Source organism: Epinephelus lanceolatus, chromosome 6, assembly GCF_041903045.1.
Source record: "Epinephelus lanceolatus isolate andai-2023 chromosome 6, ASM4190304v1, whole genome shotgun sequence".
NCBI classification, from domain to species: Eukaryota; Metazoa; Chordata; class Actinopteri; order Perciformes; family Serranidae; genus Epinephelus; species Epinephelus lanceolatus.
This window is the reverse complement of record NC_135739.1, coordinates 27,056,863-27,079,882: the sequence shown is the minus strand read 5'-3', so window position 1 is coordinate 27,079,882 and position 23,020 is coordinate 27,056,863. Positions and strand designations below refer to the sequence as shown.

The 23,020-nt window shown below is 40.8% G+C and overlaps 1 protein-coding gene across 7 annotated transcripts in view; it reads left to right on the top strand.

The window, feature by feature from the left end:
- Positions 1-23,020, top strand: part of pde4cb (phosphodiesterase 4C, cAMP-specific b) — a 131,565-nt gene that overhangs the window by 101,754 nt on the left and 6,791 nt on the right. For 5 of the 7 annotated variants that reach the window (XM_033621125.2, XM_078168877.1, XM_033621124.2 and 2 more), the window contains 12 exons: positions 8,449-8,640; positions 9,417-9,458; positions 10,870-10,906; positions 12,421-12,494; positions 12,578-12,627; positions 12,896-13,008; positions 16,043-16,136; positions 20,809-20,981; positions 21,070-21,168; positions 21,388-21,552; positions 21,664-21,763; positions 22,231-22,385. In XM_033621125.2, the coding sequence (XP_033477016.2) occupies positions 8,449-8,640; positions 9,417-9,458; positions 10,870-10,906; positions 12,421-12,494; positions 12,578-12,627; positions 12,896-13,008; positions 16,043-16,136; positions 20,809-20,981; positions 21,070-21,168; positions 21,388-21,552; positions 21,664-21,763; positions 22,231-22,385 (1,294 nt within the window). The remainder of the gene's footprint in view (positions 1-8,448; positions 8,641-9,416; positions 9,459-10,869; positions 10,907-12,420; positions 12,495-12,577; positions 12,628-12,895; positions 13,009-16,042; positions 16,137-20,808; positions 20,982-21,069; positions 21,169-21,387; positions 21,553-21,663; positions 21,764-22,230; positions 22,386-23,020) is intronic. The other 2 variants (XM_033621127.2, XM_033621126.2) reach the window with 1 other exon arrangement.

The following is a 23,020-nucleotide window of genomic DNA, read 5'->3' as shown; positions in this document are numbered from 1 at the left end:
AAAATACTCCCAGCTGCACAACTGCACTGATTGCACACACTGTAGTCACACAAATACAGTCGACACACGAAAGTTACAGTTTTAACACTCCTCAGTATGTTATGATAATTATGCACATGGTTGCACACAGTATTTGAGTATGGATCACAGCCTGTAATGTTAGGCCTTTTATCTCACCTTCTTTCTACCGTTCTCTGTTGTTGCAGCAATCAAAACACATGTCTGTTGTTTTCAAAGGCGAGAGTCCTTCCTCTGCCTGTAGGTCAGAGGTCACACAGAAAAATAATAACACAGCAGCTGGCTTGACTTGGTGCAACCTTCTCCTCCCCTTGGCTATATTTAGAGAGACATGAGCTGCTCTGAGATCAGATGTTGGGCAGAGAGTGTTTGCTCTGTTTGGACAGCGATCCACAGTGGCTGGTCAGGTGGATGGAAAGAGCAGCTGGCTCTTTACGGAGTTGTGGTAGTCTCGAAGAAGAGTAGTATTACATGATCTTTGCATGTTATGAAATGTACGCTTCTCTCTGTAGCAGACTGAAGTACAGTAACACTGCGGTAATTTAGCTAATTTAGCTAGGGCTAAGTGAAATAATGTTACTGCTAGTGGAAACTGTTTCTCATTTGGGTTGTCAATAAAGTCAGCTACAGCACCTTGAGGCCTTTGTGGTTACAGGGAAATTTTCTAGATGCTAACCATTTCTCTGAATGCTATTACCTGTATTATTGTGTATAGCGTTTCTATATTCAGGTTGAACTAAGGTTGCTTTATGCAGTGATGAACTCAGTATATGTCCAAGAGCCTCTTGTGGGCACCTCTTGTTCAGACAGTCAGCGTCTGTAGAGCACTGCAAAGCTGCCTCATTCAAGAGCATAATATAACACGCTAACGTTATTAGCACAAGCCTATGGCCTTTTACATTGTATAGATTAGCCTAGCGACGAGCAGAGATTTCCTCTGCTCATATGAAGCCAGGATAAATCCTAATGTATAAATCCCCGAAGGGTTAATCAGAAACAAGACTTAAATGTTATTTTAGTGGAGGCTTTACTGTCTTCACAATTTATTGTTTCCTATCTGTGAAATTAAAGTAAATAAAAGCTTCCTTTCCACTGAGGGAAATGGTGTCAGCTTACAAAAATAGACAGGTCTGCATCGCAATAATGTGTAGTTACATTTCTTGGGAGGTGCATGTCAGGCTACGCCATAGGCTCTATGTCGACGTAGAGCCTGTGGCGTAGGTATGGTGTTGCTTCGATTCGTTAGTATAAATTCCGCCTTGGCCTCTAAGCTGTTGGTGCGGACTAATCAGTTATAAATATGTAGCTATTTTGAAACAACAAATACAACTATTTACGGATGTTTTTTTATATCTTTTAAGATTGATTTCATTTATTTTATTAGCACAGGCTAGTTATATAAAGTTGAAGAAAAGTGGAAAGATACTACTCCTTCAGAAAGTGGAGAGTGTTTGTGATGAACTCAGAGCTATAGACTTTACTTGTGGTTTGAACCAGGTGGGGTTTTTTGTTTCTTGCTTTGATATACACAGATCTGGGTCTGCATAAATAACTCTGCTGCTTGTTTTTTTCCTGCCCTGCTGCCGAACATCTCCTCTCTGTGTGCTGTCATCATGAATATATAAACACACACACACACACACACACACACACACACAGTACAAACATTGCATAGTGACAGCGAAAGGAAAGATCTGTTAGGCAGGGGGCTGGATGAGGGGGAAGCGGGTTGTTTTTCTGCTGCTTTCAGATCAAATATACAATAGGTTTGAGGTGTAAAGCAAACAAACCCTCTCCACTCCCTGAACTCTCTTACTCCCACACACACACACACACACACATTGCCCTTCCAAAAGGTTCTTCTCTAACTGCTTTATATTTATGCTGTTTTTCTCATTTCAAATCATGTAAAATCATTAGTGAATTTAAAGGGTGGGAATCAGTAGAGTCCCCGCAGCACTATATTATCACGATACCCAAGTCACAGTGCCGTATTATTGTCATTTTAAGAATATTGTGATAACATATATTGTAGTAGTTTGCAATCAGTTACCTATTTTCATCTGTAAGTTACGCCCCCAAAGGCAAACTTTGTCAAAGTCTGTTTTATCTAAAGAGATAAAGTCTTCGGTCTGTTCTAGTAGGTTACTGTAGCTTTAATTTGTATTTTCAGTATTAATGATTTATACTTTTTAAAAATCGATAACTTGGCTTCTGTGTATCAATACAAAATTTCCACACAAAATATCATGACACTTTGCTGTATCGATTTTTTCCCACACACACACGTGCACACGCACACACACATTCATGTATACCCTAGCCTGTTTTCCTCCTCTCCTTCTCACCTCTCACCTCCTTCCTGGTGTGATGCTCTAGGCCCCTCGGCCAATTCCCACGCTACAAGGAAAGAAAACAGGAGGGAGCATGTGTGTGTATGTGTGTGTGGGTTGACCTCTGACCCTGTGCCTGTGTCATCCCCCATCAGAAACAGAAAGTTCCTTAAATCCCTCATCCCTGGTTCCCATGAGCACATCACAAACATGTGTGCACGGACAACAAGGGGGACTGGTTGTACTTTGAATTTCCCATCCTTAAGGGTTTAGATTTTGATGCAATTGCAGAGGCTAACTTTAGGAAGAGGCTTTACAGGGATGATATAGGCCTCGGATTCAAAAATGTTCTCTGGCTCTGGGCATGGCCATACATCAAATTGGTTCGCCAGTTTTTGTACAGTGACATTTTTAGATAAAGATAGTGACTGTAACTGTAAAAGTTAACCATGATGTTAATCCCTTATGTAATTTTAAGTCAGAGTTAAGATAAAATTGTTATGTATCCAAACAGGCTGGAGCCTATCCCAGCTGACACTCTGCGAGAGGCAGGGTACACCCTGGACAGGTTGCTTGACTATCACAGGGCTGATTTAAAATAGTTGGTGAATCATTTTCTGTCATTTCACTTATTGATTAAATGGCCAATTGTTTTAGCTCCATACTGTAATCCCAGTTTAATCTCACCATTCAGTTTCCAACGAAGACAAATAAGCAGTCCTTTTTATTTGGTTCCAAGGAAAAAGAATTCCTCCTCTTCGATATGTCGATGAGCCATAACCAAAACATCCTGGGAACAAAAGCAGAGGTTCAGATGTGGGTGTTGGAGGGTGTGTGTGTGTGTGTGTGTGTGTGTGTGTGTGGGTGGGTGAGTGTGAGAAAACTTAAGTAAAACAGAGTTAAAGAGCGAAAAGGGAGCCATCATTTACGTCAGAGAATTGGAGAACAATGCTGGAGGCACGAGACAGAGCAAGGTCAACTTGTTGTGTGTGCTGCAACTGAACAAGACGCCAGCCAGGCTGCCTGTTTATCTGCCTGTCTGCCCGTTTAAAGGGAGAATGCCCATCTTACCCAGTAGCAGGGGTACGGTAGTAGCTTCATCTGGAAATATTGTTATCAACTGTAGAAACTCAGACTGGTTGGGCTCTAGCTACAGTGTCATTTATATTTTACATAACAGCTTGTAATTAAAAAACTTAATATTTGTCCAGCCTTGATTAATAGCCTTTACATTTGCTCTAAAAGTTACATTATTTTTCTTTTTTGCAGCAGAAACCAAATATGTCCTCAAGGAGCCATCCATTGTCTGTCCAATACTACTCTGTTATTCTTGTGATGGGAGGAAAAAAAAATCATAAAGTACAACTGGATTACTTTACATGAAAGTAATGAAATGCACAGTATGTTCAGCTGGTTTCAGCCCTGCTGTACATAATATGAAAATTACAAAGAAAGTATCATTAGGACTGATAAAAAATAACTCACATAGACACAGTAAAGATAGATCATTATACAAAAGACAAGTTTTGAGCAGAGCCTTGTTTACAGGACATTGCAGTACCATATTTTCCTCAGTAGTGGGAGCTGTCTTACTATTAGAAGCCTGGTCAGCTACTTCTGAATGGGAATGAATGCCATTGACTAACAGCGAGCTCTGGTGAACTGCAGCCACTGAAAAGCTCAATGGGGTTTATCAATGTGTGAAAATCTTACAACATCAAAAGCACTAAAAATCTTAATAAGTCTGTGCTGTGTCCACAATTATTTATTATAATTATTACGATTTCTAATTAGCATGTATAATTTATATTATCTAATTTATGAACTTATAATTATAATTTAGCTTCTTCTTGGATGCATGCTTCTTAGTTACGGTCTGGCAAATGGTTGCTACCTTTTCATTAAGTCCCAAACATCATGATCACAGCAGAATAAGAGGGAAATAAGAAAGTACAGGCAGAGGGCAGACTCTCTGCAGATAAATACACCACCATACACTTTTAGTGGGTTATAAGTGATGATTGAGAGGGATTACTTCTGTATGAGTCCTTACATTTTGTAGGACATCCTGCATTTTATACCTTAAAAGAGCAGGGAAAATCCAACATGTTCAGTTGGTGTTTGATTAAATCTCAGTGTCATCCAGTCAGTGTCAGAGGTGGATGAGAATAACAACTTGAAAACCTCATTTCATTGCTTGCTAATATATTTTACAGGATATTTTTTCATTAAAAGCTGGTAATTAATATAAATAAATAGAGGTGGCAGGTGACTTTGAGATGCTAATACCAAAATGTACAAGTCTGTGTTTCAGTGGAAAGATTTAGTGTCCCATGATGGTTTTTCTCACACAAGAAAAAAGTGAGGTCAGATATTGCTGAGGATGTAAAAACTACAGATATGACACATCAATAAAAGTGTAAGCTGAATTTGAATTTGAAAGACATTTTAAAGTCATGTTTTACTGCTTCAAGGACATAACTAAGTAGCAGTAAATACCATCTGACTGTGTTCAGTCTTGGCAGGAGCCATGGACACTGTCAGAGCGTCCTTGAGCAACATGCCTCAGCATCCTACCTGCTCACTCAGATTTATCTGAATAAACAATAAAAAGAAAGTCTCAAGTTTAAGAACTGGAGAGAAAATACTATGGTCTTGAGGTCTACTTGGAGTCTTCTAGAGGCACTCAACCAATCAAAATGCAAAAGAAAATACTTCATGTATGTATTCATGAGGAGGAGAGAAATCATCTGCACCCTGCCTGGGGTGGGGGGTATCTACGTAAGCTCCGTCACAAGTCTCCCAGTTCCCCTCTTTCCTGGCAGGCAGATCTATTTATAGCTTCTGACGTCACTGGTCTCCTCTGATGGAGCCTCGTCACGGCCGACTACACTGAGCCAGGATGGGGGTTGGGGGGGTGTAAAACGGGGTTGGCTGAGGTGTAGTGAAGTGGTGGGGTGGGGGTGTTATCATTGAGGTAAGCCCTGCTGCAGCCCTGCTCCTCCTCTCTGCCGTGCCACACCAATCAGGTGTGAGATGCTGAGCCACATCACTGTGCTGGATACAGCCTTCCTGATCACCCCCACCTCCTCCTCCTCCTCCTGTCTGTCTCTCTCTGCTTCTGTGAATTGGGTCTTTCATTCAGCATCGATTGCATAATAGCCATCTTTCATTTATCAGGCAATGCTATTGCTGGAGCGCTGGAGGCAGGCTGAGCTAAAAATACACACAGAAGCAACCTTCCAGTGCTCTGTTGGTGCTCTGTTTTCTATTGTCATGACCAGGGAAGGAGGGGGGAGTTACAGCAGATAACAATGGACCTAACTGGTAAAAAATACACACGAATACCTTCAAATTACAACTCAAGTATCCACATACTGATACATTAAAATCTAACTTTAATCACAGAAAATTTGTGTCTTCTAATGCAGTAATGTGGAAGATATTTTGTGTTAGAGTTCAGGTCAGAGAAGAAAAGAATAGTTGTGACCAAAAGGTCACTGGTTTCAGTCTTAAAAAGAGTGAAGTTTGAGCAAGGCATAGCCCTGCTAAAGAAATGTAAACCGTGGTGAGGCTGAAAAAAGATGCTTAGGACACTTTCCATGAAGAAAAGCGTTAATCTTTCACTATCGTATCACCCCCTCTGTGTGCTCAGACAAAAACTTAAAGTCAAGATCTCTTCTGCCCCTCCTTGTTCATCTTCTGTGCTTCTTAGTGGTTACTTCACTAATTTGGTTCAAAGGAAATTTTGGGATAAAGAGAATTTGTTGTGTGAATGTTTGTGATACCAAACCCTCTAATTCAGACCCTGCAGACTGACCTCATCGTGACTGGAAGGATTTCAAAGGTATTAAATCAGGGTAGAGTCTTGCTGCATCCAGCTGGCCAAAAAAAGGCAGATTAATAGAAATACAATTTCATTTTGATCATACCAATGAAATCCAAATTTAAAAAAGGATGCTCGTAGACGTTAAAGAACTTTGTTCAGTCATAGGGGTGCCTTTCAGTGTGGTGGCTGCGATGGGGTGATAGCGGGAGTGGCGGGGGGGTTTTTATGGGTAAGCAGCTCTACTGACGTACCACGCGTGAAGTCAGTGTTGACGTCATGTGGAGATAGCGGAGGAAAAGAGGTGTGTGAGTGTGTGTTTGCGAAAAGTGAGTAATCACAAGGTCACCTGTTGGAAACGATGCTCACAATCAGGGTGGAAAAATTGAATCTAACGTTTTTGTCCTTTTTACAGCATGTAGACATTGCTGTCTTCTTGCTGTTGAGGATTTTTCATACCGTCAGATTAATATTCATATCCTGTTCTTGTGTCCTTTTTTAATTTTAACTGCCTTATTTCTGCTGTCACTGACTTCACTGTGATAGTTTTGTCTCAGCAAACATGCTGCTGCATTTCAGAAACATTTGATATTTGGACACACAGCCTTCTGTACTTTTAGCTCCACTCACACTTACACTGCATGGCTTTTATGATATGTGGTTTATCTTAGCTTTGTCTTATCCTTATCTTATCTTTGTTTTTACTGTTTCCATGTATATGTCTCCAGCAGCTACAGGAGCTGTTTTATATTAGTGTCAGATTGTTTGGGTGTCACAAGGTTTGGATGTAAAGCTGAGAAATGACCCCAGTCAATAGCCCTTTTTACACAGAGATCACGCCATAGGGCCATTAAGAAGTCCCGTCTTTATGCTGCCTTTCACTTTGTCGCAGAACCAAATAACGGCAGCGTCAAGCCACTCTATTGTGTGATTTTAGACAGCGTGCCAGCATTGCACAAGCAAAAGAAGCATGATGGGCGTGACATTTTAACACAACAGCGTCTGCCTCTAGTGTGATATATAGCATATACATTGGCAGCACTTCCTAAACAATAACAATGGCATTAACAAGGCGATTAATAATCATTTATAGTCCTTGTTAAGTGGCGGCAGATCTCGTCCTCTGTTTGAAGGGTAAGGAGCTCCCTGATCTCATTGTATTCCCAATTTGTGGACATTTTCGGTTGCTGTTCTTCTTCTCTGAGTTAGCTGGTAACTGCTACAAGCTGCTTTGAAATCTCCTGATGGTTGGTCACACACACAACACGTCATCAAAATGTCAGACCCATCCCGTCCATGCTCCTGTCCTGCCAGTTGTCCCTTTTACAAAGACGTAGATTTGGCACTGTTAATACCTCCGCTACTTGCTGAAAGACGAGACAACTCTGCCATAGTACCTGTTGAATAGCGATAGCGAAATATTCTATCGGCATCATGAGAATAAAAAGCAATGACTGTCCAACTTACTTAGTGTGAAAGTCCATGGCATGGGCTGGCAGTCCAAAATGTATCTGAGGCATTCAAACTTTAGTTAAAAGCCCATGGATATGTATATAATGCATAGATTAATGGCCCACACTAAGGACTGTCACACTAAGAAAGACAGTCATTGCTTTTTACTCTTATGTGACTACTTGCCCTATCCTTGAAGAGCACCTGATTTTTCATGATCATGTACACCAAGGGTCTTGACCCAGTCCAGCACTTTCTATTTTATTCTTTCTCTCAGTATCCTTGTTGAATACTTGAATACTTCTTCCACTAAATGACCATTTGCATGTCAGTTACTCACCCTGTGTTCCTTGAATTGATAAAGTTTTGCTGTTGTTAAATGTGGTCCCCTTTGAATTTTCTTCATTTTTGGATTCTTCATTTATCGTTGAAGCATGCAAAAAAGAAACCAAACAAACAACAGTTGTTGTTTTTTCACAAATTAGACGTAACATGGGGTGAGTAATTGATATACAAATGGTCATTTTGTGAGTGAAGTTGTGCTTTAAGTCATTGAGGTATGCAAATTAAGTTCAGTAGCATCAGCAGTAATAGTAGTGGTACTAGTGACAGTAATTGTAGTAGTAATTGTTGCATTAGTTGCATTAAAACAGTAGTGATATTTACAGGTAGCCTGATCCCAGACTACCCACAATAATTGAATTAAAGGACTAATGAAGTGAAACAAAATAGCACTCTGGCTCAGTAGCAGGTGGAAACAATAGACACTGTAACAGTAGTATTTATGTATTTTGTCTTTTTCTCTCTCTCTCTCTGTAGTTTTGATGTGGAGAATGGCCTGTCGGTGGGACGCAGTCCACTGGACTCTCAGACTAGCCCGGGTTCTGGTCTGGTACTTCAGGCCAACTTCCCCCACAGTCAGCGCCGTGAGTCCTTCCTCTACCGCTCCGACTCAGACTTCGACCTTTCTCCCAAAACCATGTCCCGCAACTCGTCCACTGCCAGCGACCTGTGAGTATTTTAACTACTTCATGTTCAATTTGACAGTGTGGGGTCACTGATTTGGAGGGAAATCTATTGGTTTGCTTCACAGCGCAAAGAATAAATGACCGTTCTTCCAGGAGAAACAGCTACGAACTATCTTAAAACAATGTAAGGCTTGAAAGAGCCAATAGTTTGACAGTGTTTAAAGATGTGTTTATGTAAGATTGTTTTTTTTTATCTAGGTCCAGACTAGGTGCTGGATACCAAAAAAACCACTTAATCTCCATGTTTCCCATGTCACTCAGTAGTAGTGTGCCTCCACATAAATTTTTGTGACAGTGGGATACATGAAGTAAATTCTGACGCCCTCAATTGTAACTCTTTCATGTGGGAAAGAAATAGATTTTGTGTTTCTTGCCCTCATTTGATCCATACAGTATATAAAACATACAGTAAATAGCATCAAATCACATGGAGTGAATCACTACTGTTACAGTAGAGGAAGGGAAACACTGGAATTTATTGTCTGTATTTACTCATGTCCAAAAAAGTGCATATTTGGCACCTGGCTTTAAAGAGGCTTTTGGTAGCAGAGCTCATGTTTGTCAGCATGAACATCAGTCAAGTTCAGTTAGTATGTACAACTAACGCTGAAGCTATAATCTTATCTGGGAACTAGTTTTTCATCCAGTTTCTACCTGTTTATACAGCTAAAGATTTTTCTGTACAGCTAGCAGTCTCTTTGAAGCCAGAGTGTAAATGGGGCCTCGACCACCAATAGCTGTCGCTCCTTTGTTTTGAAGGGAGGAGGGATTGAAGCATTGGGAAGTCAATTGGCTACCTCGGTGAGACAAAGTGTGAAGACTGCTGTGACCTTTCTGTCCATCTCTTCTGTTGTTATGATCCAAACCTATTACCCCCTCCACCTCCCCTCCTACCACCCCACTTATACACCACCTTTCCCTGACCACGACCTGAAGAAAATGCCTTGGATGCTCAACTCGAATATGATCACCCCTGCAAAGTTTTTGAAACAGTCCCAGCAAGCATTTGACAGATGGTGATTTGGTATCACAAGTACAACCATTTGCTAATTTGATGAAAAGGCTGTCTGATATTTAGGCTTTGATTTTACAAAACTGTGAGAACCAATGTGCACAGGCTGTCATACAGTAGCTGAAGTTATTCAACGTCAAAATGTTTGCTGGACAGGCTGACTTTGAACCTGTACTTTTCACTGGCAGCATGAATTTACCCTCAAGTCTGAATGGTTGTGAGGTGCATGTTGAGACCCTTAAACTTTCAGAAACCTCCACCTCTTCAAAAGTTGTCCAAAGGTTGTTTACCCAGCACCCAGCTGATGCACGAACACTGCTCCTCACCTGCACATAATACCAGTTATACAAATATATATCTTGGAGGCTTAGAACAAAATTAAATCTACATTAAGTGATTATAGATATTTGTAGAAACATGGGCCTGACACTGGGCTATTGAGTTGTTAGGATTAATGATTAATTATGTTAATGACTAATTAGCAAATATTTGCCGACATTAGCAACAGCATCCTAATAGAGACAAGTTTCTTATCAGCCAGTGACAGTAATTTTAATATTCACTAACCTTTGAGCTCCACCAACCAATTTACCAATCACTGTTTATTGGACCACATATTGGACAGGTAGCAGCAGACACTCAGCTTCTATGAGCTTGATTACTGGAAATATCAGTCAGTGGTTCTATATGGCAAACCTAATAAGAACCTTGAGGCCAGAGACCCCAAAAAATGGGCTACAAATGTATCATTTCAGTCATTTATTCCTAAAAACATCACTTAATGCAGGTTTATTGTGACTGGTTAAGTTATACCTCAATGGGTAGATGCAGTAATGATAAATATTCCCTTGCCAGTAATGAGTGTTAGTCTTTGTCTTTCTCCTCTCTCACCTCATGTGTGTTGAAACTAAATTTGAAGCAGTAGTTCCTTGGCTCCGAGGGTTAACTGTAACCTGCATCTTTGCCTCTAAGAAATGTTTGTATAACTAGAAAAATCCCCTCTCCTTATGTCCAGTGTGATATTTCAGACCAACTATGGGAACTGTACCCCTTACTCCTCCTTTACAATCCCCACATTAAGATGATGACAACAAACAAACACATTTGTTGTCATTGTTGGCGTGTTTGTGTTAAGAGTTTTTTTGTATCACACAGCTTTTTCATTGGATGTCTGTTTGTGTTTGTCTGTGGTTTTCGCAGGCATGGAGAAGACATGATAGTGACTCCGTTTGCACAGGTTAGTAGCTTTGCGTATAGTTGGTTTTGTGAAACGTGAATGTCCAAAAATGTACTGGCAAAAATATACAGAATCCCAATCCACTATTTCCCAGCATTGATTTGATGAGAGGTGCAAACTGACAATGTGTACAACAGGGGTCAAAAGTTTGGAATTATTTTATCTAAAACTTATCTAAAACTGATTATAATGTTGTTTAAACTTTCGGTGTCAGTGAAGCTTCAGTGGAGTCCTGACCGGGATGGTAGCTCATTGCTGCAATACACAGTAACCACATTAGCCAACTTCATTTATTCATTGGGTGGATTCATTAGTCCAGCTGATACAATCAGTGTCAGCACCTCCTGAATAAATGTGGGTAGTAAAAACATTATGTCAGCACCAGATGCTGTCCATAGTGTGCCTGTTAGGATTGACTGTATATGGTATTTAATTTTTATTGCGATATCCTAGCTCAGAAACTCCTGTTGGTCCTGCTCTGACAAACTGGGAAGGACACAGATTTCTTTTAAGGCACTAATTATATCTACTGAAGATTTATTAACAAAGCAATCACACAATCACAAAAGTTTGAATGTGACAAAAAAAGGGGGGGGGGGGGGGTTCATGTAATGTTACTTGATGCTGGCTACTGTACTGTATTTGGTCTGTAGCGGTGGGTTTAAGAGTATTGGCTTTTAGCGTTGAGCATGATTGAGCACAAACATTCTGGTCCTTACTCACCGGTTTGAGGAATAAGAGATGGTTCATTTTTCACAGAAAACACCCACACACACACTTTGTATTGAACAGCTTGCTCTGATTATGTGTGTGTTTATGTGCTTCAGCGTTCGCCCATTATTAACACAATCTGTGTACGTGTTATACTTCCAAACCAATGTCTAAAATTTTCTTTTGGTCCACCTGCAGTTGGATATTAAAGTGGAAATAGACAAGTGTTTTGCTTTAACTTATCCTTATGAAGTAAATATGTAATGCACAGTGTTATGGCTGTAGGATAATGGCACCATTGGCGTTTAAAAGTTGTGTTGAAAAGTCGTCTGTTTCCACTTTAAACTAATTTACTGTACAAAGTGATATTATTCTACATGTTTTCAGTGCTGCATTACAAGACAGTATTGAAGTACAATTTTAAAGCTTGAGCTCGAGCAAAGACCAACACATTTAGATACCACTGCCTCAAAAGCGACCGTACAGAAAAGCTTTTACCCACACTGATTGCATATTGCACTGCATATAAACAGTGTAAGCTGCTGGTTGCTGTCCATGTTTGTTTTGGACCAAGGACATGCAACATATTAGCGCTCTCACAGGATCTGCCGGCACGAGTACATCCAGTCATTTAGTCATTTGTGCTCCAAGTTGGTCAAAACAATCTTTATGTGTGGTTTGTCCATCCTTTGTAGGTTTCAGCTAGTCTTTACGTTACGCGAAGTGTGGACATGTGTTGGTTGTCTCCGTCCAGACCCATTCACACACCTCCAGCACTCAGACTTCTGTTTTTACCCTTTTAGGTTCTTGCTAGTCTACGAACAGTGAGAAGTAACTTTGCTGTTCTGACCCATCTGCAAGATCGTGTGACAAACAAGTAAGACCAAGAAAAACAGACTGGATGACTAACTGCTTGTTTTCTTCTTATTCTACTAACACCTCATCTGTTCCTTGTTCCAGGCGGCCGTCGAGCAGCAACCAGCCATCTATGTGTAAACCATGTCTCACAGGTCAGTGTTAATATCTCTGTATAGTGGGACGAACTGCAGACACTTTCATGTCATTGTGTTTCTATGAAAATGATGTACTATATTACTGAACATGACTTGTTAAAGAGTTTGACCTTTTAATGGATTTATGCTGTTGCTTTTGATAAATGTAAACACAAGCATAAACACAGAACACCTCATGGCTCTGTTTTTAACCAAAACATGTGCATGTGGATGTTTTCATAGCAGTCTGACGTATAACGTGTTTGTGTGACCTCTAACCTTTCAGAGGAGCCCTACCAGAAGCTGGCGGTGGAGACACTGGAAGAGCTGGACTGGTGTCTGGACCAGCTGGAGACGCTGCAGACGAGACACTCAGTCAGCGAGATGGCATCCAATAAGGTGAGAGGACATGTCTCTCTCTCTCTCTCTCTCTCTCTCTCTCTCTCTCTCTCTCTCTCTAGATACTCTTAAAGAATGGATCAGTGAAGTTGTCTCAAAACATTTCATTACAGATCTTAGGAGGTGCATGTGGACAAATGTGGATAATGTATTTCTGTTTAGGTGGTTGAAAGCTGATCATCCATCATACGACATTTGGCTTGACAAACTATGTGACCTTTATCAGATGGTGCAAATCGCATTTTCACTGAGGCTCCAAAAGCCCAAATTCATATAGAGGTGGAGTCCTGTAATCATACTGTCCTAAGTGGCTTTTACATCAGGGACCCAAGCTTGGATCTGAGTACACTTGACCCCAAAGCCCAGTTCATTTGAGTAGTGTGAACACTGTGTACGGTATGCAGGCATGGTTCATCCATCTGTCCACATGAAAAGGTGGTCCAGAGTACAATTCACATCTACTCCAGTACAGTATGCATTGTGTGTGAACAAGTACTAATAAAACACGGAAGTGGACTGCTGTTTTAAGTGACTACAAAGAGTTTTTAATTGGTTATGGAACAGTCTCAAATTAACATTGATGCCTCTATATCAGACAGCAACACAGCCCACCGCAGTTAGACCTAGATCTGGTTTCGCTCCTACGCTCAGCCTGAGTCGAAACTCCGGCCAGGAGCAGAGTCTCACCTTGCTGCTCCACCAGTCCTTGATGATGATGGTGCCTGGGGCAGCAGTGTCCGTCTGCGCCGCTTTTTTCTACACTAGAGCAAAACAAAAATGTGTCGTAGATGGTGATGCAGGTGTACTCGGGTACAGAAAAACATTACAATGTGAAAGCTGAGCAGAACGGGAGAGGAGAAGGGGGACAATGGTACTCAGGCCTGGTACGAATCAATTGTAACCTATATGAAAACAACCTGAAACTAATTACATGCCATATATTCACTTATTCTCCAACAATTTACACTACCTCTCCCTTCCCTTAATCAAAGGTCTACATCCATAAATAACACATAAAGTTATCTATGTCAAGAAAAACTGACATAATGAACTGTGAAATTATAGTGAAATTGTTTTGCACTGGCTGAAATTAAGATGAAAGTAAGTGCGTAAAAACTTGCATCAGCTGTAAACACAACGAACTTCTGTTTCAACAGCAGAGCTGTCCTCATTTGGGAGTCATTTCTACAAAAAAATATATTTATTTTCAATCTAATTTTGCCTGAGCTGAGCCTCGAGATGTTTGTTTTCATCATGACAACAATGGCTTCTTTTTTAGCTTAAAAAAGAATCACAAGCAGGTCATATGCTTTGAGATCAGATTGTGTTGCTCCTGTCCATGTGTCCGGAGCAGTGCAAGTCCTCTTAGCTTTTTCCTGTTTATTCATGTTAGGAAACGTCATGAGGGGAGAGGTTCAGATGTTATGACACATGCAGCTGCTCTGTGAACACGGCCAAAACCACTCGGGTTCATGAATGGCGTCTCTTTCCATTGAAAGAGTTAATCAGCTTCTCCTCACTTCCCTCCTTCCTACTTCTCTCCACCGTCTGGCTGCTACTCTCAGAACCCCTTCCATCACCCAGTCAGCCAATCAGATCCCTCTCCTTCACCCAGCCCCTAAAGCCAGACGAATCTGATTGGATTGAGAAGGGGACTAGTGCGCAGGGCGGGGGAGGGGGGTTCCTCACAGCCTCTCGCTCTCCCTCTCTCCCTTTTTATGTTTCTCACTGACAGTGTGTGACAGTAGTTGGATGAGCAACTGCAGTCCACACCCAGTCTCCCCCGATGGTAGACCACATCCCCAGTCTTCCCCACCTCTCCCCACCCCTCCCCTCCCCCTCCGACCCCTCCTCACCTCCAGGACCGCACATGGGACGGTGGGAACTTTAATTTACAAACAGACCTCTTTTCATGTTGGGGTCATCCGTGCTGAGCTCGGGGTAGAAACTGAGCGGGAAGCCCGTCACTAAGCAAGCAAACTTGTCTGCTTGTCGTTTTGGATTTCTAGCGACCTCTAACATCAACATGCGTGGGTTGACATGCCTGCGTCGGCTCTCTGCATTTGTCTGTGCTGGAGACTCAGACAGGTGAGCGATGGGGAGCGCTGCCGGCTTGCCTTGTTTACATTGGGACGTATTGATCGGCAGTGCAGGCTTTGCAGGGGAGCTGAATGCTGAGGGAGCGTGCCCGTTGGATCTGACTCAGGGCTAGATCCACAACAGGGCTGAATGTTGAGATTGTGTGTGTGTGTCTGTGCATGTATGTGTGTGAGTGAGTGCATGAGAAACTGAAATAGAGGGAAAAAGGAAATGCATGTAAGAAGGAGTAGCTGTCATGATTTTATAATGTAAACAGATTGTTAAGAGCTGTGACTTCGTTTACAGCAGCCGGAATATGTTATTTGTAAATGATGTGATGGCGTGTGTGTGTGTGTGTATATAAGAGTAAATCCTGAGAAAAAGCATGAAAGAGATAGCAACTGTGTTGAGAAGCTACAGGAGAAGCAAATCAGATGATAAACAGAAACATCTTTGTTAAAGCTACAGGGTTATGTTTCGTGTCAGTATGTATGTTTTTGTTTGTGCCCATATGTGTGTCACATAGTAGCCACTGCAGCATCACTCTCTCACACAGATCCCCTCCCTCCTCACTCAGCCACCACGTGCCAACGTTACATAATCAGTGTGGAAGTTACCGCTGCGATAAAACTCAGGGGGAACACTGAACAGTTCTGTTTTTAAAAAACTTTCACTGGTGCCACAGTGCAAATTTCTCCTGCATGTCTGCAGACAGACAGCATAGTTAGAGATGTTGCAGCTTGTCTTCTTATATTGGTCTTGGTTTGTTGACACAAAATACCTCCACCATGGTCTTATGTGTTCTGTTATATAGAGGTATCACAATTAAGTTTACTGTTATAATGATAAATGTTTAAACATGCATCTTATTAGTGCATGTATTTTACCACATGTATCTGCAGTCCTACACTGGCTTACCTCACTATTTGTTTATGGTTTTGTTGTGTCTGTGCAGTTCAAAAGGATGCTGAACCGCGAGCTGACGCAGCTATCAGAGACCAGCCGCTCAGGGAATCAGGTGTCAGAGTTCATTGCCAACACCTTCCTAGGTGAGTTTTAACACCAGACATGGAATGAATGACAGGACGCTCACTCTGTAGAGAGGAAAGTGTTTTAGAGAGAAAGAACTTAATGGTCATTTTTGGACGCTGTAGCTTGTAGTGCTGTTAAATTGTGTTGCCTTATACTGAGAGGTGTTTTTAATATTTATTCTACTCCCATACATATAAATGGAATGCACAAGAAAAGTATCCTGAAATATAATAAACTACATTTGGCACTATCACAGACATATCAGTGTCTGCGTCTGTGGTGCTACCTAGCTCCTCTATCAAGAAGTAGTTTGCGTAATTGCCTCATCTGGCTTTATTGACTGTTCTGCTGTCAGTTTTATTATATGACCATTACACCGAACTGCTGCTCTGTTGGTGGGGGTGGGGTGGGGTGGGGGAGGTCTTTAAAGAAAGAGGAATAGTTTACTTGTGTTTTATTGGAACAAAGGGTCAGAAAAGAGGGTCAGGAAAGAGGAGGAAAAAATGGTTTTAAGTAAACCAAGAAGAAGAGAAGGATTTTTTTTAGTAGAGAAAAAATTAGGAGAGAACAATTTAAAAAAGGATAACATGGAAGAGGAAACTGAAAGACAGTAAAGGAAGAAGAGAAGTGGCTATTTAAGAATAAGTTAAATATATAAAATACAAGATTGCTTAAAAAAGAGAGAGGGAACAGGTTGTTTTTGAGGGAAAGAAAGTGAAAGAGGAGGATTTGTAAAGAGTCAAGGAGAGGGGAATATCAGCATTTGGAAGGCAAGAAAGGAGAAGGAGGGAGAAACTGATAATGTAAAGAGGATTTTTTTTTTAAATGAAGAGAGCATGATTTCAAAGCAGAGGAAGGAGGGGAGGAGTGTTGGTTAATAAGGAGGGATGAAGAAGGTGAGGATTTTTCCTTCCCTAAAAGAGAAGGAGGCGCGGCGACAGACAGCATTCCCGGACACATTGTGTGGCGTTGTCGTAGCAACAGGGTGCAATATTATTAGACGGCGTGTTGCATCAATAGGAGGCTCAGTCTTCAGCAGCCGTGCCGGCAGGATGGAGGTCTCGCCAAACGAGGATGGAGCTGTCAGTCGGTTGCCGTTTTGACATGAGTACCTCGGCATCAAGCCCAGCTGCGTTTGGAAATGAACACCATGGTTTTGGGTGTGAGGAAGAGGAGGCACTGTGAGAGAGGTGAGAGAGGCCAGACAGCGCCTCGTGTGACGCTGCCACTCAGGTCGCTCTGCATCCTTATGGTGGCGTGTGCTTGTATCTGGGCTCACATCTGGATATTGTTCAAGCAGTCTAATAAAAAAGAAGGATGTGAAACACTGAGGATGATCTGTGGACGTGAGGTAACGCAGGCTGTCAGTGATGTCAAAATGGGATCATTATTTCCTCGGTTTGTACAAATACGGATGAGTCATTTTCAACACTATCATGTCAGCTGGGACATCACCTTCGTGTCAACAAGTCATATGGAGATTTTGTTGATTCTGTCAGTGGAAACCTTGTTTTGATGATATCCGTGTTTTTGCTTAAAGGACTACAAGCTCCACTGTGGGTTAGAAAAATAAATCTCCAACCTGTCGACACGATGAAGCCTTCTCTAACCCACATTTGGAAAAACACGAGAAGCGCTTTGTCATCAAGCTCAGGACAATGCTGAGCTCCTGAGAAGCTGACCGGTTTTACCCATCATCCTTAGCTTTCTACTACAGGCATTCTGCAACTACTGCCATGTAGCCCTCTTCATGTACACCTTGTTTTGCTCTGAGAAAATACCTAGCTGTATACTGCAGGTGTACTGAATCATACCTGTATACATTCCTGTTTGTGTTGACCTTCCAACCGTGGTCTGTATACAGTAAATACAGCATACGTGAATAACATATTGCTGAGATTTAAATCTAAATTTAATTCTATTTTTAAGTTACAATTAGATTTTACATACCACATGTACTGCCTTAAAACGGTCTTTAATTGTTTAAAAGAATTTGTGTTTTATACTGAATATGATCTACATGAGCAATGCGAAGTGTATTTATTCACAAGTTAGTTAACACAGATTTTAGCTGTGTTATGCTGAAAAGAAGCACACTTTCCCAAATTAGACACATTGTTGTGTTGATTTAGCATTCATTCATTCATTTTCCGTAACCTTGAGGGTCGTGGTGGGGCCTGGAGCCTATCCCAGCTGACATTGGCCAAGCGGCAGGGTACACCCTGGACAGGTTGCCGGACTATCACAGGGCTGACACATAGAGATGGACAACCATTCATGCTCACATTCCCACCTACGAGCAATTTAGAGTCACCAATTAACCTGCATGTCTTTGGACTGTGGGAGGAAGCTGGAGCTGACACAGGGAGAACATGCATGATATAGCAAAAATGACGTATCTACGTGTCTATTTGTGTAATATTTAGGTGAAGATCTGTATGTGACACATCCTTTACTTGTGAACACATCTCCTTTTAGCCTGCCCGTCTTACCTCAGCTGAAAACATGTACAACTATAACACTTACAATTGTACAACTAGTAGTTTTAGTTGAGGCTGTTGTGATGTTAGCAGCTGCAGTATTAGTGAAGTATCAGTAGCGGCAGGTGCAGTATTGGTAGTAGAATTTGTATTAACTGATGCACCCACTATAATAATTGTAGTGTTAGTGGTTCTCACACCTGTAACTGTGCATGATTATTTAAATGCTGACAGTATAATCAGAGATCAAACGGTTACCGGTTTCACAATAAACCCCAGTAAAATTCCCCATGGTTAGTATTACTGTTGCATAGTTTTAATTATCTTTAAACCGTGTTTGATTGCTGTGCTTTGAAAAACTCTCAGTAAATACATTGCAGCATCAATCAAAGTTAGCAACAGAATCCCAGACGCAGGTGGGCAAGGCGTAGCACGCAACATTTTTTTTTTTTGCATCACTCACTGGAAACATGGCGGACACCGGTACCAGCACACCGCAGCTTTTTCAGCTTTGCTGTTAACAGAGTGGGCAAACCCAGTAATGCCACTGGTGCCTGGTTCTCATCTCCAGTGACACAGACACTCAAGCAAGCATTTCAGAAAAAGACTGCTTGTGCATTAGTACAGGTTAAAACTGAAATGATTTAGTGTGTGTATCAGTACATGTTTGAACATGTTCAACACATTTTAACAATACTGCAATTGTACTGATAACCGAAATGTTTAAACCGTTTCATGACAAATATAACATTTGTATCAGCAGTATTAATGATAGTATAAGTGGTTATTGTAGTTGAGTAGTTGATGGTAGCAGGATTGTAGTAGTGGACCAGCAGCAGCAGAGGTAGAGACCATAGTTGGTAGAAGCACTAATAGTAACAGTACTGCTAATATCATAAACATTAAAAAATAATAATAAATCAGACATCGTGCGTTCTACTACTGCTAATTGCACATTTCCAACACAACCCCATTGATACAGAAGAAGTCAAAATCAGTTACAGTCAAAGTTCAGGCAAAGACATTCAAGTGTTCTTTGACAAGAAGCTTAACTTTTAAAATCTTGGTCCACTGAAGCTGAAGAACGGTTTCATTTACCAAAATCTCTCCTGCAGGAAGTGAACGCCAAACAGACTGAAATATTTAGTGGCATTTTTAGTGGATATATAATAACATAAAAAGATACATGGGATGCTGAGGACAGAGACGAATGCTTCAAGGTGTGTTTGAGAGACAGAGAGAGGGGGAGAGAAGGTGGACTATTTCACACAATGTCTCCCTAAGTTATTAATAACTTACTCAGAATGCTGCTTTGTCACTTTTTGTCCCGTCTGCCCAAGATATTTACATGAATGATCAATCACTAATTATAAGATGGCATGGCCCCCATTAACATAACTGATGTGAATTGAAATGTTAGTGTTGTGTTTATTTTAAAAAAAAAAAACATAATGCTTTTTGTAAAATAATGAAAATAATTATTTAAAAAATGTATACATTTTAACAATATTATTATATTATTATATTATAATTTAAATCCTATGAAATACTATACAACTGTAGAATTGATGAAAACACAATAATCAATTATTGCACAAACACCTCAGCACAAAATGTGTGTGTGCGTAAATTCTGTTCTGACCTAAAAACATATCCCAAATAAAAAAACATCGGTGACTGTCGGAATCCTCGTGAAAACTGTGTAAATGGGTTTTAAGAAGAAATTTGTTATTGAAACAGTTGGTGAATGAGGCCCATTGAGGTGAGGCATTGTCTCGGTCAGTTGTTAGAGAAGGAAAACAATGACACTATGAATGTGACTAATGGCTAATAAACATACTTTATGATTTACGTTAGCTCGTGCAGGGTTACAGTAGAAAATATAGCTGATTGTAATCAGTGGTTACTAACAGCTGTCAGCCAGATCATATTCGTCAAGGTGTGAATGAAAACCTACACGCCTCCTACACAATGTTACATTTTGTTTAATTTAAGAGGTGTTGATGTAGCTCTATAAGACAATTATCTATAAGAAATTTGCTGCATCTAATTTGTGTTGTAATAATAGCTTACCTGCTTGAATATGACACAATCCCTTTGTCAGTGGCGCAAATGTGGAACAATTGAGCAAAGTCTGAATATTTGGAATGACTTGAAGACACATGAATATTCAACAGTATGCGTCTATGTCTGTTTGTACACGTTGCAGAGAAACAACATGACGTGGAGATCTTGTCTCCGCCTTCTAAGGAGAAGGAGAAGAAGAAAAGGCCAATGTCACAGATCAGTGGTGTGAAAAAGCCCACACAGAGCCCCAGCTTAGCACCCGCCTGCATCCCCCGCTTTGGAGTCAGCACACCCCACGAGAGCCTGCTTGGCAAGGTGGGTCCACACACACATTCACAGACACAGACATAGAAACACACACAAATACACTTTGGCTGACAGGTGTCCTGTTTTCCCTCTCCAGGAGGTCGAGGACATTAATCGTTGGGGTCTGGATATATTCAAGATAGCAGAATACTCTGGAAACCGCCCTCTGACGGTGATCATGTACTCCGTCTTCCAGGTATGAGGATCCCTCAACTCAAAGTCTGCTCACTTTTCAAGAGAGGTGAAAAATTATGAGGATGTGATACGTTATAAAACTTAAAACCTGTAAATGAAGTTGGTTGGTTGCAGCTAACCTTAAAGCAACTTTCTTAGTCATTTGAACCAACGCCACTGAAGAGAAAAACTGTGGTCCATACTTGATGTGATTCTGATTCTCTCCTCTTCACCTTGTCAGGAACGGGACCTTCTGAAAACCTTTAAGATCCCAAGTGACACCTTCATCACCTTAATGATGACCTTGGAGGACCACTACCATGCGGACGTAGCTTATCACAACAACATTCATGCAGCTGATGTGGTGCAGTCCACCCACGTCCTCCTGTCCACCCCCGCTTTAGAGGTGAGCTGAGGAAACTGATGTTATTGTAGCTTCTGGTTAAGTTATAGTTACTATATAATATCAATGTATTTGTTTTTAATTCATATGTTTCCTGTTCTTTGTTCATCCCAGGCGGTGTTCACAGACCTGGAGATCATGGCTGTTCTGTTTGCTAGTGCCATCCATGATGTCGACCACCCAGGAGTCACAAACCAGTTTCTAATAAACACAAGTATGTTTCTTTTCACACAACTACTGTACCACAACAGAATAAAAATTCAAATTCAAATTTTATGCTTGAGCAATTTTAGATTTATCTTTAGAAAAGAAATGTTTTTTACTTTAAGATAAATAGTTTTTTTGCAGGCCAATTACATTACCTACGTTTCAAGGATATAAAAGTTGAAACATTTCAAAAATGTAACAGTTAGAAATATGTTCAAATGGGGCAACACTTAATAACTGCTGGGACAAGAAGCATTCAGGACGATTTTCAAACACTTTATAGTAACCAAGAACAATTAAATTGTGTGTTCCTCATAATCACACTGACGTATTGACTTCTTACGCTGCAGCTGAGCTAGGTCTGCTTCATTTTGACTAGGTTACCATTAGCACTGATTCAGAAAGCTATATTTAGAATCATGTTTGAGGTGTTCTGTTTCATGGTTTTAACAACTTTAATCTACATTTCTGCAGGTTCAGAGCTAGCACTTATGTACAATGATGCCTCGGTGCTGGAGAATCACCACCTCGCTGTGGGCTTCAAACTGCTGCAAGAAGACAACTGTGACATCTTCCAAAACCTCAGCAAGAAACAAAGAGACTCCCTCCGCAAGATGGTGATCGACATGGTGAGTCTGATGCAGTTTTCACACGACATATTGAAAGAATTTTCAGCCGTGTTGTACATGAACTCCTGAACTGTTGCTTTACAGTGTGGTTTTTCTTTTGTTCTCAGTTCTGTAAAGTTTGTGTACAGTAAAACCCTGCTGATGCAGTATATATAAAGGTTTATCACATTATGAGTCGGCCAGAACATGCAGAACAATCTGAATCATGAGAAAAAGATTTTGTCTTGTTGTTGACCCACCCTAGGTATAACTTGAAGCAGAGAGGCAAGAAAACAGTGTCTTTGTTTTCTTTTCTTTTCTTTTTTGTGTGTTTTTGTTTCCTGAATCAGATTTAGTAACTCTTTGCAATAGTGGAAAATTTTAAAGAAGTGCAAGGACAAATATGTGCAAAACTGTACCTCACCTCAATTTAAAAAAGAGTCGTTGCAAGACTAAAAGTATGATCAGAATCATTTCACATACACACTTCCTGCATCATTCATAACACTCCAATCACTGTTAAACCCAGCACAACCTGGTGTCTTTGGAAATGTAAGAAAGAACACGAGAACACCACATAATACAGACGGCATGTAGCCTACAGGTCACACAGGAAGCATGAACATGCATCATTTAATTGATGATGTGTTGAATGT